Consider the following 17,444-nt stretch of genomic DNA (forward strand, 5'->3'; position numbering starts at 1 on the left):
GATACAGATTTCTAAAAGTCAAAATTTAAAGAAAAATAGAAAATTATTTTATAATCCATTTTTCTGGGTTTTTTTTTTCAAAGTAATTTTAGAGTTCAATTGTGTAGACATTCACTGAGTGTTATTTAAAAGGCATTTTTATGTTCTTTTTCTTAAAAGTTATAAAATCAGTTTTTTTATTATACAATTTAGAGGTTATGAGAATTGTTTATCTATAAAAAATTGTTTACGTTTTTGTTTTTAATTTATCAACTTTTCACAAAACATTTTGTTTTGTATTAATGAATTGTATTTAAATTTTAAGTGACAACAAAAGTTATGAAACAATTTTTTTTTAATTTGAATTAATGTTTTGAATTGACTGAATTTTAAATATTGTAAAAAATGTTATTGACGAGTGAAATTTTTGTTCTTGCATAAAATTTTACCTTTTTGCGTTCTGGAATAAAAACTACATAGAAATATTTGAAAAAATGTGGAGAAATACCTGCAGCAATAATTACACTATGTTGTATGGGTAGTTTGTATTAACTGTATGCTAAACAGTTAAACATTGTGTGTGTTGATTGAATAGAAAATTTTCAACTGAAAAAAAAATGTTCTAAGAAAAAAACAACTGGTATCCACAGCTTACCAATGCCACTTCCATTTTTTTTTCCACCTAAAAGCATAAATATTGTTTAAAATAGTAATTTTTGTATTTATATTCACCAAATTTGTAATAAATTACTCATTATTTAACTGTATTAAACTTTTAAGCCATCTGTTGTGTGACAAAATAACAAAAAAAAAAAAACTACATTGCATGAGTATTAGGATAGTGGGCTGCATTCAGGCTATATTTTGATTAATTTTCATGATTTTCAATAATTTGATTATTAGTATTAATTACTTTTTTTTTTATGTAATTTTTTTTTCCATTTTTGAAAGAGAACTATGTCAGTATAAAACTACAAAATTACAAAAGTATGGTTACAATATTATTTACCAAATTAAACTTAGTTATTATGAAATGTGGGTGTTTAACATTGCTCCCTTAAAAACATTTAATATTTCTTCAATATTGGGTGATTTTTATGGTGTAATTGGTTTGTTTAATTAGTTCATTATTTTTTTTTTGACATGCTGTTTCCTACAGGTTGTTCTATCTAATAATTAAAGCCAAAAAATCTTACATAATATAGTCAAAAACCTTCAGCACTTGAGTATGAGTATGTGCTTAAATCTGTTGCTTTTGAGTACAAACAACTTGTAAGAAAATTATAATTTTTAATTGGACATCTTTTTTTAATGCAGTCTTGTAAATTTTAGCTCTAAGGTAACTTGTTTAGTTTTTATCAATCTATTTTTCTGTTTCAGGATAGTGTGAAAAATAAAACAAGTGTGGATGCTAAAACAGGAAAAGACGTGATGGAAACATGGGCCATGGATGAGGTAATGTTTCATGGATGTAATTATTTTTATTTATATCTCCTGACTGTTTCATTTTTATTTGTGTTTTCTGTATTAAATCAAAGTACATAAGAAAACCTTTATTTCTTTTTTATTTCCAGTTTGTTGTAGATTACCAAATAAAACCTCTTGAGTGATAGTTTTTACTTAATTGAATGTATTAAGTGTAAGTCACATGTACAAGATAAGATTAGTTAAATATACTCCATTGATTAAATGAATGAGTATTGTGTTTAGTAATAAAGTTAGAGTCGTATAAGAAATTTATCTCGTAGAGGGATTACATTATATTTGTTTATCTATTGACTTATTGAAAGAAGTTTTTTTTTTTTGTTGTACATACAATTTGTTGTGTATATATATATATATATATATATATATACATACATATATATGTTGATGAGGACCAGTTATCTTTTGTCGTAAATGTCTCTTCAGTAGTGTTTACTGGCCACCATCCTATTGTCCTACTGTTGTATTTTCAAATTTACAATACAACTAGGAAATCCAAATATGTAATAACTACTGACACACTATCTGCACAAAAAAAGATGTTGCTACCTACAGATATGAATGCAGGAAACCTGCATTAGCAGACTTTCATAATATCATATACGTAAATTAACTGATTATATTAAAAATTCCTGTTTAATATTTTTAAAGTCAGTTGATTGTTTATTATATTAATAATAAGTTATTTAGATGTATATTATCTCACTTCAAGGAACAGTGAGAAGTAAAATAATGTCAAGAGTAGTTGAATTTACCAATGGTTGTGGTTGCTGGTTGCCATTGATAATTCAATAATACCTTATCTTTATAAAGATCAGCTAATATTTTTTGTAGTTAGTTTTAAGTTTTAGCAAATTTCATCTTTATAACATTGAGTAACTAGAATTTGTATGCATTTCCTGCCTCCAACATAAAATATTTTTGAGTGGTTAGACTAGCATTGTCATATCAACAGATAAAACAAATAAATTGTTCAATTTAAATATGAGCTGAATTTGTTTAGAATTTATTGTTTTTGTAAAGTATATTTGGTTATAAAGCATTTCTTTCTGTTAATCTCACACATTTCTAATCCTCTCTATCAATTCTCAGTGGCTGTATGCCACTGAATTAGTGTCCTCGCATACAATGCCCTTGGTCACTATTTCGTATTCAATTTCAACCTCTGAATAAACCTTGGTAAGCACATAACTACACTTAGATTTCAATTCAATGTTTACAAATTTATTATTGTTAAAGTAAATATGGATTTTATGCTCCAAGCAATAAATCTGGGTTTATAAAATCACTCCAATAAACTTTAACTTTATAGAATGTTTCTATATTCTGTGAACTACCCAGTACTATGTTATATAATGTTTACACATCATTTGTTTTAACTCTAGCTATATATGCACATGAGTCATATATGTGTATAAATAATGAGTTTTGAATTATTAATAAGTTGACTGGTTTGATGCTATTTTCCTTTACCATCCTACATATCTTCAAAATAACTAATACCTGTCTTAATACCTGACTCACCAACCCAGATCATTTCTTTATGATACTGTTTTTTATAAATTTATATATATATTATATATCTTCATTCCTATTCTACACAAGACTCTTCATTCAAATTTTATTGAATCATCTAATTTTCAACAACCAACTGTAACACCATACTTCAAAGGCTTCTGTTTTTTCTTTCTATTTTTTTTTATTGCCAATGTTACACTCTCTACAAGTATTTCAAGAATTCCCTACCAGTTCTTAGATCTTTATTTGACAAAATAACTGAGTCCCCTTTTTTTTACATGAAAGCTTTCCTTGGTTGTGCCAGTTTGATTTTGATCACTGCATTACTTTATTCATTCTTTGTAATTTTAGTGTATAAATAATGAAATTACCCCTCTTCTGGTATATTGTGTCCCCCTAGCTAAGTATTTAATTCCGCATTATTTGAATTTTTCCTGGCTCATCTTTGGTGCCAAAAGAAGGTTGTTCTCAGTGAATCATCCCTTTTTCTTTCCTTAGTTAATATGTTCAAATTTTTCCTTCTACAATTACTTTTATTCTCTACAATTGAAAAGCATTGGAGACAAATACTACATTTTTCCTTTTGACTGAGAATTCATCTTCATCTTTAACTTCTGTCTTGCCTTAACTAGAGGTGATAGGTATAAATATTGAAATGATAGGCCGTTTTTGTGGAATGAAATAATTTTTTTTTTTAAATTTATAAAAAAATTAATAAGAAACAATATTATATAGTATTACATATCAATTTAAACAGAGAATTGTATATTTTATAGTGATAAAAAAAAGTATGAATAGAGTTGCCTACGTATAAATGAAAATCCAAATGATGAATTGGAAAAAAAAGATTTAAAACTATTTTTTATTAATTAATTATTTTTTTCTAATTTCATCAGCCTATAACAAAATCTAAAAGTAGTGTTATAAAAAATTATTATACACAAATTAATGTTTTTTACTGTTAAATTCATTAAGAAATAATAGTAACACCAATAGCAAAAATTAAAAAACACAAAAGTATACAAAATGAAAACAAATTGAAAATTCAGTTAGAATCACTCTAGGAGGCTTTCCTCTTCCTACCAATATTTTTTTTGCTTTCAAAATGCTCAAGCTTATGGCAACAAGTTGAATGAACCCCACAATTGCATGCTGGACACTGGACACCATTAATTGCTTCTTTTTCTTTTTATAGCAAGATTTTTAGCATAGACACACAGACATGTTCTTTTCATCCCTCCAGATGAACAAGTGCATGTTCACCTGAGGTTCTTTTTTTCCAATTTCTTTATACACATAATTATTAGTTTTGTTTATTATTAAATTCTGATTAAAGTTATTAATAAATAAGTACAAACAGTCAACAAAAGTATTAACATAAAAATATGAATACACCATGGTTGTAAACAAAGATTCTTCGATGTCATTTATTCCATTGTGTTACTGATAGCCAAATGTTTTGTACGAATATTATAGTACAAAATTTAAGAAATCAATTCATGTATATATCAGTATATTGGGACAACTATAAATTTACTTTTTCTCTGGACAATTTCTTATCCCAGGGTTTCTAACCTGAAATTGTTCAGCCACATCAAAGTCTGCTTCAGGAGTATGTACTCTAACCCATGTCAGTTTTACTGTCTCTGGGCTCTCTCCCTTTGTTCTTCTGTGTTTATATTTTCAGGTCCACCATCATGTTCTATTTGTAATTCTTCTGGATCAGCTACAAAATCTTCATTGCTAACATGTGCAGCTGGAGTATTCAATTTTAATTCAACAGATTTTCAAAAATTTTATTGGATCACTATTTTTGATTTTGATGACATTTGGTATATAACTACCCACTTGTGGTGGCCAAAAAATATTTTTTATATTAAAAAAAAACTTTTTCTTGATTACTATTCTTGAGACTATTTTCTAACTTGCCAACAGGTAAAAACAGCCATTTTCATCACTTTTTTCATGAGCTGTAGCATTCGTATTTTACATCGTATAGAGGTCAAAAAGGGCTTTTTGGAAAGAGTAAAGATGGAACTGTACTCAAAATTCATTTTGTTACGTGACCAAATCTTGTAATGTTTACTGAAGTTACGTTTGCAAATTTTTTTTTAAATAAGTAATGAAGGACTTATGGTAACAGGCCTCTTTTTTTACCTTTTAACTCTTAGTTACTAGCAGTACTTATAAAAAAGAATTGGATTGTTTCCAAGTCTCCTTCATTAAAAAAAAATGGTCTTCAAATCATAAGATTTTGAAAATTTCTCATTTTTGGGACCCAGAAACCACATATGGGACAGGTGGTAAAATTCTGAAATGTTTACAGCAGTAAATTCTTTTTATGTACTTTAAAAAACCATATAACATTTATTTTGTTACTCAAAGGGATTGACGAGTAATGAAGCCATCAAAACTGCCAAAAACATCGTTCCTTCTAACCATGAACAATATATCCAAAAAAATTCACAGCATGTATTTTTTTCAGATAATAATGTTGATAAAATATTTTGATATGTATATAATGAGATAGCTTATATTCTACATAGTTCGTTGCTTAATGTATGGCTCATACACACAAACCCATATTTAAACACGAAAGTGAATAGACATGCTTGGACATGAATGTGTTCATAATCTTGAATGTAAACATTGTAGAAGGCACAGTTACTGTTTTGATTTCAGTGTGATATGTTGTATTGTTGCTATTGTTAATACTGTGGTTAGGTAATATACACTTGTTTATAATAATTAAGTAATTTTATTAGCAGTGAACTTCCAACTTTTATGCGATATCTTTTATTTTTAAATTTATTAATTAGAGAAATTTTTGTTTTAGCTGTAGAGAAAGTGGGATAAGACAAAGTGAGGTATAATTGATAGTTTTATCATTTATGCTAACTGTTTTGTTATTGTAAGAATCCTTGCATTTTATAAAAACGGGTTATGGAGTCTTCAATAGGCATTCACACTGAAACAGTATGTCATAAATTGACTTCAATAGATCTTCAGTATTGCACAATATTTTAGAGTTTACTGAACAGCAAATAACATTGATATCTTTAAGAAGTGGATGTACTGAAACAAAAAATATCGGTACTTTTCATAAAACCAAATATTTAGATGAATATCTTCATATTCATGGTTAGTTGTTCTGACCAATTTACCTGTCACACTAAACCGGTTAAGAAATCTCTTCAAGAAATATCTCTGATACTTTCAACAAAAAATCCAAATTTAAAATTAGTTCCAGGCAGAGCACTGTATACAAAATGCTTAAAAAAAATACAAAAACCACAAGATGATGCAGAGAGCGAACCGGAATGTCAAGATATATATGAGCCTCAATGTGTTATAGTCGAGGTAGTGAATAAAGCTTCTTCAGCATTTGGCATTTCCCTGTTAACAAGCCTCGATGATTATCGAGGGCCTCCCCAAACGTTCTTCATCATGCACGTTATTTCTAAACCTTTCACACGGTTTTCTGACGCTTCTTTCATTCATTACAGTAACACCGTATACAGCAACCAACTGCTTATGAATTTCAGCCGGCTTAACGTTTTAATGATTTAAAAAACGTATGATTTCACGTATTTCACAGTCACAGCAACATCGATTTTCCTACTTATTTTATAACAAACACTAATCAAAGATACTACAATGCGACAACTTACAGACAACAATGAAGTGTGTGCATTACTAGCGCGCCATGAACGACACAGGTTTGTCAACCTTAAGGAAAGAAATTTCCCAGCGGTCTTTATTTTAGAGATATCCCTCCCATATGTTCATTTGCTAACCACAAAAGCACAGCTAACAGAATTATCGTGTTTAAGCCGTCTATATAAATTACTATATGAGGATTTACAGTAGTGAATAAAGGTTTACGGTGTACTATTTATAGTACTATAAAACCTATTTACAGTACTATAAAACTTTTCTGTAAGATAACTGGATTCTTGTACTTTTTTTGATATCTACAAAGACTAAAACAATAATTTACGAGATAAGGGTGCTAAAGAAGGTAATAATGTTGAGTAACCGTAACAACTAAAGGTAATTGTGTATTTACCGATAAGAAAAGGCGATGAGCTCTGATGCCTAGCGGGGTAATAGATCTCTGCCTTTCCTGATATCGATTAAGATGCTGGTTGGAAAACACTGCGTCAATGTTCGGATGATTTGGTTGCGCTTTAATGTGAGCTACATAGTAACAGATCATTTGGTTTCGTCTGTATCAAAGTGATTGCTCACCACTTGCTCTAGTAGACTTACCGCGCGCTTGACCAAATGCACCTGTAGCATGGCGGACAAATGAATGAAGGACTACATTGAGCATTTTAAGAGTGGTATTCCATGCAGACAAATAAGCCACGCAACTGTAGTTCGAACGAGAACTTACCAGAACTCGAGCACCATAGAAGTCAGACAGGTATACTCGTACATACCTGATCAACGTCGATCAACGAGTATTAGATAAAACTCTCAACATGTCTAGCATTTTTAGACATTTTACCTTCAGCTCCTTTTTAAATGTGTTACCCACATTAGTCATTGGTCTAATCACAACCCTAAAAATCGAACCATCGTGTGTGCGTGGTTTAACTGGTTCCCCATATAAAAAAAAAAGTTGAGGATCAAAATGTTCCCTCAACCCGAAAAAGCGAATGCATTTTGTTTTCTCCGGGGAAAGCGTGAATCCCGTCATTTTATTATACCACGATTCCAAACGGTTATTATAATTTGGAACAGCCTCTCAGCAGTAGAGAAAGTTCTACAAACCAATAAATTGCAAAGTCATCTATAAGTTACGATTCTATAGTTACGATGATGCCATTTTTCACTCCAGTCGGATTGATGTGATCAGGGCTTGAACTTTTCTCCATATAACAGTGTGGTTGACTCTGAGGCAAATCACTATTACTGACCGAGATAACAACCAGACTGTGATCATTTCCAAAAACATGGGCCAAGTAAGACGTGGAAGTAGGGATGCTGATCGATGTACAAGAATGTACCTGATGAAGATGACATAGTGTACAACCCATCATTCAACAACCAAGGATCCAAGTTCTGCCTCAGGGGATCAACTGTAGTGCCTCAGGAAGAACATGATGATGAGCCTCACAAATAGTGAGGGGGGTTGAAATCACCAGTTATTAGGCAGAGTAAAGGAATCTGTGAAAACAAATTGGATAGATCATCCTCACTGATATTGGAATTTGGCAGCAGATATAAGTTGCAGATATTCATTTTAAATGGTTCCAGTATGTTCAGTGAGACTGTAGAGATATTTGTCGCTAGCACACATGGCTAATACAATTTCCTTCAAGAAAACAGCCACACCTTCGCATCTTCTGACCTCAGTTTGATGGTCGCATCTTTTGCAGAATCATCGTGAAAGGACACATAATCCTGGGGGTGAAGGTGAGTCTCCTGCAAACTCAGTATTAAAGGATTTTCTTCCTTTAGAAAGATTTAATATCCTCAACCGAATACAGAAATCGCAAACATTCCATTTAATAACATATCCATGAAAAATAATTTTTCATGTTATAACCTCTGTATGCAGATTCTCTTCTGTAATTGCAAGTAATTCAACATCAGCCAAGACACGGCAAAAGATTGTTCCTTCCTAAATTTAGCGTGTTACGGGGCTCCACTATCACTCAGTCTGTCCTGTATGCTTTAGGGCTAGGAGTTGCTGACACTGCTAGTCATTACAGACTTCAATTAGCAGGACACCACTCCTAAGTTTCTTTATCAGTTTAGATGACTCACAAGCTGTACAATGCATTTGTTAATCAGAAAGGGAGAAACCTTAATAAAGGATTTACCTTCTTCATTTTACCTAACCACAAGGTACTTTATGTAAGAATATTAAACTCACCGTAAAATTTCTCATTTTCCTTATCACAGGATATATCTTTGGCTGACAAGCTTGCTCAAAGATTTTTCAAGCCCCTGTTTTTGTTAGTTTTTCAAGTGGACCAACAACTATTGAAAGATTATTGTTTGGGACGGTCATACTGTTCCCACGAGTACTAGTGATTTAATGGTTCACTAGCAGAGCGCGTGTGTATTGGAACTAGGGCTGCATATAACCCTTTCACCCTGCATTCACCCTGGTGCTCGAAGGATATTGTTTGAGTTCTTAAAATATGTTTTGTGTAACACAACTTATGTACTGAGTAATTACATTATGTTGTCAATGCCTTTATACACTGATAAAACTTTTTAGTCTCGTTTTTTCATCCTTTACTTTAAATGTTTAATGCTCTTCAGTAATATAATCATATACAAGTTGTTATATATTTTATCCCATTGTCAGATACGTTTACAAGTGACAGTGTAATGTAGTGTTATCACTGGTGTAAATTTAATTTACTTTTTAATTGTCCGTATACATCTATTAATTACAATAGTCTTTTATTACTGTACAATACATAATGCCCTGTACTTTGTACTGATTTATTCCACTGTATCCCATAGTTTTACAGGCTTAGCTTCTGCCCCCTGTGACCTACATTATAACAAGATCATATTGTGTCTACTACTTTCTTTGTTTCTCTTTAATCTTGTTAACTTGATCTAATTTTGAATAAAAGAAAACTTTCCAAACTTTTATTTGTGTTAGAGATGTAAATGTTATTATGTGCTAAGATTAAGCATAATGGATCAAACCAATTTGAGAATTGAAACTCATTTGAATCTTAGTTGAAAACTTTCTAAATTTTAGGTAAATACAATTTTAGCTCTTAGAAATTTTGAAAGCATTATTGCAGTCATAATATAGTTCTTGCAATAAATTTAATGGAATAAAGTACTTAGAAAATTTAATGAAGAAAATTAGTAACTAAATTTTATTAAATTACATGATGTTAATTTCCCTAATTAGCAGTTTCGAAAAACTACATTGGGGTAATATTTTTATAAAAAATAAAATCTTAACAAAAAGATACTTCTGAATATACATTTAATATTGTAGGAAGATAACAGAAAAGCAGCTCTCTCATCCTTAGTTGCAAATAGCTCGTATTTATGTCTCATTTTGTCCATATGATATAAGAAAAATGTATAAATCATTTATAAATTTATAAAAAATCTATTTATCAGTTTAGATAGTAGTTTTGACTATATAAATGTAGAATGACTATTATACTGTGTAGATGTAGTAAAATTTCTCCAATCATCTTTATTAGCAGTAATATGAATGGCTATTTTGTTTTTGGTAACGGTTTTATAAGATGATTGTAATTTTCTATCTGTTATAACATGATTGTTATTGTCTCTTACCTCAACCAAAAGAATCAGATGCTCTCTTTTTATCTTCCAGATATTCAGAGATCCAAACCATTGGAATAATAGTTTGGATGTAATTCTGAGTTCTTAAATATTTCCATTTTAAATAAAATATTTCATTTTTCTACATTAATTGAGAACACAAATTGTTAATCATTATTAAAATGACCTTTACTACTTTGTGATTTTTTTATTATTTTTATTTTTTATTGAAGTGTTATGCCCAATAACCCTTTGGAAAATAGGTTAAATTTAAACAAAAACTAATTTGAATGCCAGAATTAAAGTAATCAAAAATCAATTGTCTGTGATACTGGAGATACAAGCTTAGTTAATCATTAAAGATATAATGATGGGATTTTATTGAATTTAAATATCTCTGTGTCCAATTTACTGTTATGTTATTTGAATGAGTTGTGCATTTTGGTTAATGTGGTTTAGTTGCCTGAAACTGGATAAGATAACTTTTGTTATAATTGTTTGTTTTATGATCATGTCAGTTTTTAATCATTTATCATAAAATCTTAAATAACAAATACTTTTAGATCACATTTTTGTTTCAGAACAAAAATAATTTTTTTGTAAATTTTATATAACTGAAATATGCGTCCACGACATCATGTTCATAATTTTACTGTTGGAAGCGATGATACACGGGCGTTTCTTCACACCCAAACAGTCCTTACCCGTAAATAATACAGACATATTATTATTCATCAATCCGTATCATTGTATGCAGCAGACAGTTCATAAAGAGCACGGGATAAGTGCTTATAAGTATAAGTATGGGCGTACCTGAACAAGTTAAATAATATTATATTTTTAATATCTATGGGAATTTGTGAATTTCAAGCCTATGTTTGTTCGGTAATTATTTTCCATCTGTAGGTTTGTATTATCCATGCGTGTGCTTTGCGGATAATCGTGTATGGATGGTTAATGTTGACGGTATGTAAAGTATGAGGCTATTTATAATTTGTTTTATATACCGGTATCTAATGTAAGAAGCTCGCATAACAAACCGCGTCATAGTCATGCTACACTGTACTATTATAAACACTGCTGTTACATTAATAGCAATATAACCACGCGCTTGATAATATTGTTGCATACGGCGGCTTGCTAACATATTAATGTTTAGTTGAAAAAAAAGTAATAATAATAATTATAAAACAGTACAGTTACTTTCATATTTCTTTTATTTATTATTAGTAATCATTATTCGTCAGTGTGCATAGTCGGCGAGTGAGAAGCGAAGCAGTTTAGTCTAGCTGTCGTCGTGGTGGAAGTGTGTGTGCGTGTGTTGTCGTCTTCAGCGCCCTCACACTTCAGCTATTAAACTTCACAAACTTCCTACTTCACTGCTATCTATATCTTATATACCTACAATATTAACTAACACATAGCTTGTCTATAATATACTTGTTGCACTGTGTAATACAACGTTCCTTCATTCAGTCAGTTCTAGTTCCGTTGTGTACGTGCACGCATCGTAACAATTACGGTTGCCGTATCAAGTTTATATATCGTCACATGTTATTTATTTACTTATTAGCGCAGTGTTGCAAAGTGTTTCGTAAACTTATTCGTATTGGAATGTGTGCCCTGTGTTGTGATGTGAATTAATAAGCGTGTTGTTTATGACGGAAATTATAGTATAATTTAAAACAACCGGTACTGAATTCAGTTTTAGGTTAACTGTACGGCAGTCGCTTCTCTGTATTATATTAGTTTACATCACTACTTAATTTAATTTTTGTTGCCTGATTTTTATTGCTTTTAATTTTACTTTTTAATTATAGTTCTATTGACTGTCATCATTATTATTCGTTATACACTTATTACGTGCATATTTTAATGAGTCGTAAAAAAAATATTGAAACATTTAACTTTTATTGTTCATTTATTTAAATTAAATACTTGTTTGTTTAAAATTGCCTTATTTATTTTAATAATTTCATTTCTTCCGCATTTCGTGTGAATAAAGTTTTTTTTAATGTATAAATGAAATTATATTAATAGATATTTTATTTTTCGTTTACGCGCCTCTATACGAAACAAGAAATGACGGATTTAACTTGAAATCCTACCCTTTAACACAATTTTAAGCGTTTACTTTTTTTTTAGAAAGCGTTTGAATTTGTTTACTTCAAAAATTTCAAAATGGATATCAGTGAGCATGGAATTGAAAAAGTAACTTATTGAAATAGAATGTCGTGAGAAAATGATATTTTCTTTTCTGTGATATCATTTTATTGTTTTTATTGAACATACAAAAAATGTAATAAAAATCGTTATCGTCTTATTTTAACAGAAGTAAGATAATGACTTCCCTTTGTCCCTATTTGCTTATGTTTGTTGAAAGATGTTTTGTTACGTTATTGAACGTATTGAGTATGTATTACATTTCTTGTTTGACTATTTTTTAAAATCATAATTACAAATTCATTGTACCCTTTGTGTGTGCGTGTGTGTTTTGGTACGCGCGCGCGTCTTATAAGACTCAGATAAGAATATATATACACAAACAATATATTTTTTATTGTATGTATACATACATATATTTTTTGTGCTCATATTTACAAGTATACATTTCACACTTGTTTAGATGAGCGTAGAAGGAACTGACCACATTCCCCATCTTTGGTATAATAATCTACTCGAATATTGCCCAGTCATTGAATAAACGTTTATGTTAAATCTGTGGTTCAAACAGCTTTAGCTAATAACTTCATAATCTTTTTTTTAAATATTACCAGTATTTACTTTATTTTTATTTATCTAATTTAAGGTTGAGAGAAGCAATTTGAGAATTATTGGGTGATGAAAACATTTTAAGTTTTCCTTTTTGTGAACTATATAGTAAGTTTTGATGGGTGATCTATAGTACTTTTTTTTCAATTTCAAATTTTATTATTTGACACTGTTCAGTAGTGATCTTGTATTTTATATTTTTTATATATAGTTTTCTTTGAATTAAAATTAATTAGTTAAAAGAGTGCATTTAATGTTTTTATTAGAATTGTACTACTTGTTTTATTTTTTTGGTATGTGATTAACATATATTGTCATTATAGATAAGTGATTAGTGTTATTTTATGTACTTTTGATGATATTGTGATAATAGAAAAAGGATTGTTTGTTTAATTTTTTATTAACAAAGAATAAAATTAAATTTCTATCGTTGGAATGTCGTTATCTGCATTCTTTAAAAGAAGAAAAAGCTGGACTGAAATTACGGTAGGATTTTGTTATTTTTACTTATTTATATTTTTTCTGGTTAAGATTGCAAAAAAAATATTGCAGATTTCTGAACTTCTTTAAGAGTACAAATTTATTACCTTCAGAAATCAACAATCTTCTTTAATTTTTTTTATGTATAGTAATTGCTTTACAGTCTAATTTATTAAGTGTTATATTAATTGAAGTACCTAATTTTTAATTTTTCTTTTCTTTTATTATTACTGATGTATTACATAATAATAAATTAAACTTGATTTTGTTGATTTTCTTAATTAGATCCTTATGATTTTCTTTTTTATAATTTTAAAAAGGTTAATATGACTATTAATAAAAAGCTTTACACATAAAATGTTTAATATTCTTTTATAATTTTGAGCAATTCATCTGACAGTGTTCACTGAGAAATTATTGCCAGTATCAACTTCAAAAAAGTAAAAGGTTAAGATTAAATAATTAATTTTTAATGAAAATCTTCTCCCACTAGGATATAATTTTATTAGATTTTTTATAATAACATATTGTAAAAATTTTTATTTGTCAATATTTTATCATTTATTTACCGGCCCATTTATAGCTCCTTCTTCTTTATGATTAGTTTATAAACTAACCCAAAAACTTCAGCTGGTTAACTTAACCTATTTATTTAAGTAATGTATGGGTATTAGCATGTCTGTGTTGGTACAGTTATTTAGTCAAGTCCTAAAACTTTATCTCCATCAATGAAAGTCTGATAATGTTTTAAAAGACAATATCAGTTGACTGAGAAGTAGATAATGTGGTAGATTACTTTCCATTCCTCAGTTCTAGATTGGTTCTCTGGCATTCCTGAAAAATCCTTCTACAAATCTATGGGTGTGTTAGCTTTTTAGCTTGTTTTAATTTACGGTTTTGTGTTGAAATGTAAATTTTTATTTATTTTCTTCACAAGGATTTCAAATTACTTTCAACAAAGTTAATGAGCCATATAAGCTGAAGGCATGGATTTGGGAGCATACTAATGAGTTTGAGAAATGTCAAAGCCTGGCGGGGAATGTTAATGTAATCTTAACTCAAAATATCCTTTTCTGCCTGTCTGATCTACATTTTTCAATTATCCACTTCAGACAGTAAAATCTTGGTTTTACAACCTTTTAGTTTTTTCTTTATAATTTAGCTAATCCTTAATATATAGCTCACCATCCTAGTTTTTTCCCAACAGGATATTACCAAAATTCATTTACTTTTGTCTTAAAATTTTATTACTGACTTCAGTAATTTTGTTTTATCTTCCTTTGATATGATTTAAAGAAGTTTGAAAAAAATTAAAAAATTTCCTAGTATAGTTGCCCCCTTCCTCTGCTCTGTCCTTTCCTTATATTTGAATCTATCTTTTCTAAATAGGCACCATGACAGATGTGTTAAACCATTACCTTATGATAGCAGGTATGAACGGAAAGCTGATTCATTTGTAAGACGAACTGTGACCAACAAAGTAAACAATCAAGTTTTGTTGAAACAAAAGATTCCAGAGATTGTTTATATATATATATATAGAGAGAGAGAGAGAGAGAGAGAGAGCTGCTGTTACTCAAAATAAAACATACTTATATATGTACAAGACAAAAATCATAGTCTGTTATGTAAATTTAATTATGTTTTTGTAAATTATTTATATTAGACTGTATTGTAAGCAAAAATATAATGAATAAACATATTCCATCCAAGTGAAAATGGAGTTCCAGATGAAAATTTTTAGGTAAAATATGGCATATTACATTTATGATAAAAATATCAAAAGTATTATTAGAATAGTTAGTTGATCAGTATTTTGAGCAGCTGGTAATACAAACTGCAATTCTAAAAACAGCAAAAATCATACGCTAAAAATATCTTGATTAATATTTAGAATTATAAAATCATGATAGAAGTGTTTATTCTATTAACAGATACTAGATATTTTCTATGTTTTAATGTAAACATTGATTTGCTTCAATTATTCCCCATATGTTACATTTGACGGTTAGGTTTTTTAGACATTTCTTAAACACACAGTTCATACTTAGAAGATTACATAATTGTGCTTTTATCCTACTGCTAAATAATTGCAGTCATTTTCTTGTGGGAAGATAAAATAAAATGTTAATGAAAAACTTTTACACTGTTACTATGAATTAAATTCTGGATCAGTTTGTTTAGTTGCATTCTTACCACTTTTCCTAGTCACTAGCTATTTTTATGTTTGAAACATACACAAACAATGATAAAATTAATTTATTTTGTTCAATAGAAGGAAAGTTTTTAAGGAAAATACTTCAGAACTTAATTTTCAATATAGAAAGAATTCTCTTTTCTTTTTTATAAACTTTTTTTACATCAGATAAATAAATTATAAATAGATATAAATTTCTAAAACATCAGATTATATAACTAATAGATTTTTACTACTTAGATGTTGATAACAGTATTTATGTGTATATATGAATTTGTGTGTCTATTGATTATCTGACAGATACCTTTACAAAATTTTATTACTAAGTTTGATTTATTACATAAAAGTTGCTGTTATTTAAGGTTATGTAATTTTTCTTATTCGCTAACAATTTTGCACTCCTGTTTCATATATATATACTAACATTCCCACCACAGTTTTGCCTGTTGCTACATGGTTACTTGCATCTCACGTCACGGTCAAGGGTTGTTTAGTTCACATCACTCGCCCTTTCCGTCCGGACACCCCTGTGTTCATTAAACTTATACTTATGAGAATAATAATGATAAATAAAAATTAAAGTCTGTTCTCTTCATAAAAAAATCAGCCTATTTATTTCTTAAGAGAAGCAGTTTGGTCAGTACAGAATCCGAAACTTTGAGTGATTTGAGGATTGCAGGTATCAAAATAGTCAGCCCCATCTAAAAAATAGTAGTTATAGCATGTTTTGCCCAGTTCTTAGCGTTACCCTCCAAACACCATACGAGGGGTGACCATAATTTTTTTTTTTGTCAAGTAACTGGAGGCAGGTGCAGCCAGGTTCCTGTATGTTCATTGCACATACAGGAACAGTGGCTGTGTCTGTGTTGATTAAACTGCCGCAGTGTACACCATCGTACCCCTTAAAAAAAATTGAAATTCAAAAACCCCCAAAAATGGTTTTTAGTATAGTCGTAAATGTGGAAAATTTGCAATCATAGTTCAAAATATTTTTACCTTTCTTCATTTCAACCATTTCAAAGGTGAATTTCAAAAAATCTAGAATTTGCTTTTTAGATATTCACATTACGATTACACACACCAAAAATCAAGTTGATACTTCATATGTTACTGAGAAATTAAAAAATAGTAGATTTCATTGTTTCTTCATTTAACCCTTTAAATCGTAATTTCAAAAAATCCTTTCTAATGTGAACTTACACTTTAAGAAGAATGTGCTTATAAATTTTCATCAATCTATCTTGAGTAGTGTTTGCTGGGCCAATTATGAATCGCTCAGAAAATGTTCTATTTGTGTACACACACACATTTATCATACAAAATTTTTTTTAAACTAAATCACTGCTTTATTTTATGGAATTTTATATGTTTGCTTTCACAATTTTTTTTTTGTATATATTTTTTGCAGTCATTAATTTCTGTCATTTGTATTGTGTTGTGAATGTCACAGTCTGGTATTATCTAGATTATGTGTTTGTATCTTTGTGATTGTAGAATTTGAAAACAGTTTATCAATGATTAGCTCCAATGATGATCAGTGATTAGTACATTAATATAAGATTAAGATCAAATTCAGTTTAAGATACAAGTCTTGTAATTTTCATATGAACCTCGTAAGATTATCCAGTTAGTCAATCTTCAGAATGAAAGGCTTAAACAAAGGCTTCTAAATCAGTTGGTCTCATCAGATTCGTTCCCCTTTTTGGAATCCTTACTAGAGTCTGGTGCTTTT

General features: G+C 29.4%; 1 protein-coding gene across 7 annotated transcripts in view; it reads left to right on the forward strand.

Annotated features, from left to right (window-relative positions):
- Positions 1 to 17,444, forward strand: part of LOC142325064 (serine/threonine-protein phosphatase 2A 56 kDa regulatory subunit gamma isoform-like) — a 166,549-nt gene that overhangs the window by 45,379 nt on the left and 103,726 nt on the right. For 6 of the 7 annotated variants that reach the window (XM_075366377.1, XM_075366376.1, XM_075366378.1 and 3 more), the window contains one exon: positions 1,360 to 1,434. In XM_075366377.1, coding sequence (XP_075222492.1) covers positions 1,411 to 1,434 — 24 coding nt within the window. In that variant the 5' untranslated portion in view covers positions 1,360 to 1,410. Of the gene's footprint in view, positions 1 to 1,359; positions 1,435 to 13,371; positions 13,522 to 17,444 lie in introns of those variants that run through there. The other variant, XM_075366375.1, reaches the window with a different exon arrangement.

Source organism: Lycorma delicatula, chromosome 5, assembly GCF_047948215.1.
Source record: "Lycorma delicatula isolate Av1 chromosome 5, ASM4794821v1, whole genome shotgun sequence".
Taxonomy (NCBI): domain Eukaryota; kingdom Metazoa; phylum Arthropoda; class Insecta; order Hemiptera; family Fulgoridae; genus Lycorma; species Lycorma delicatula.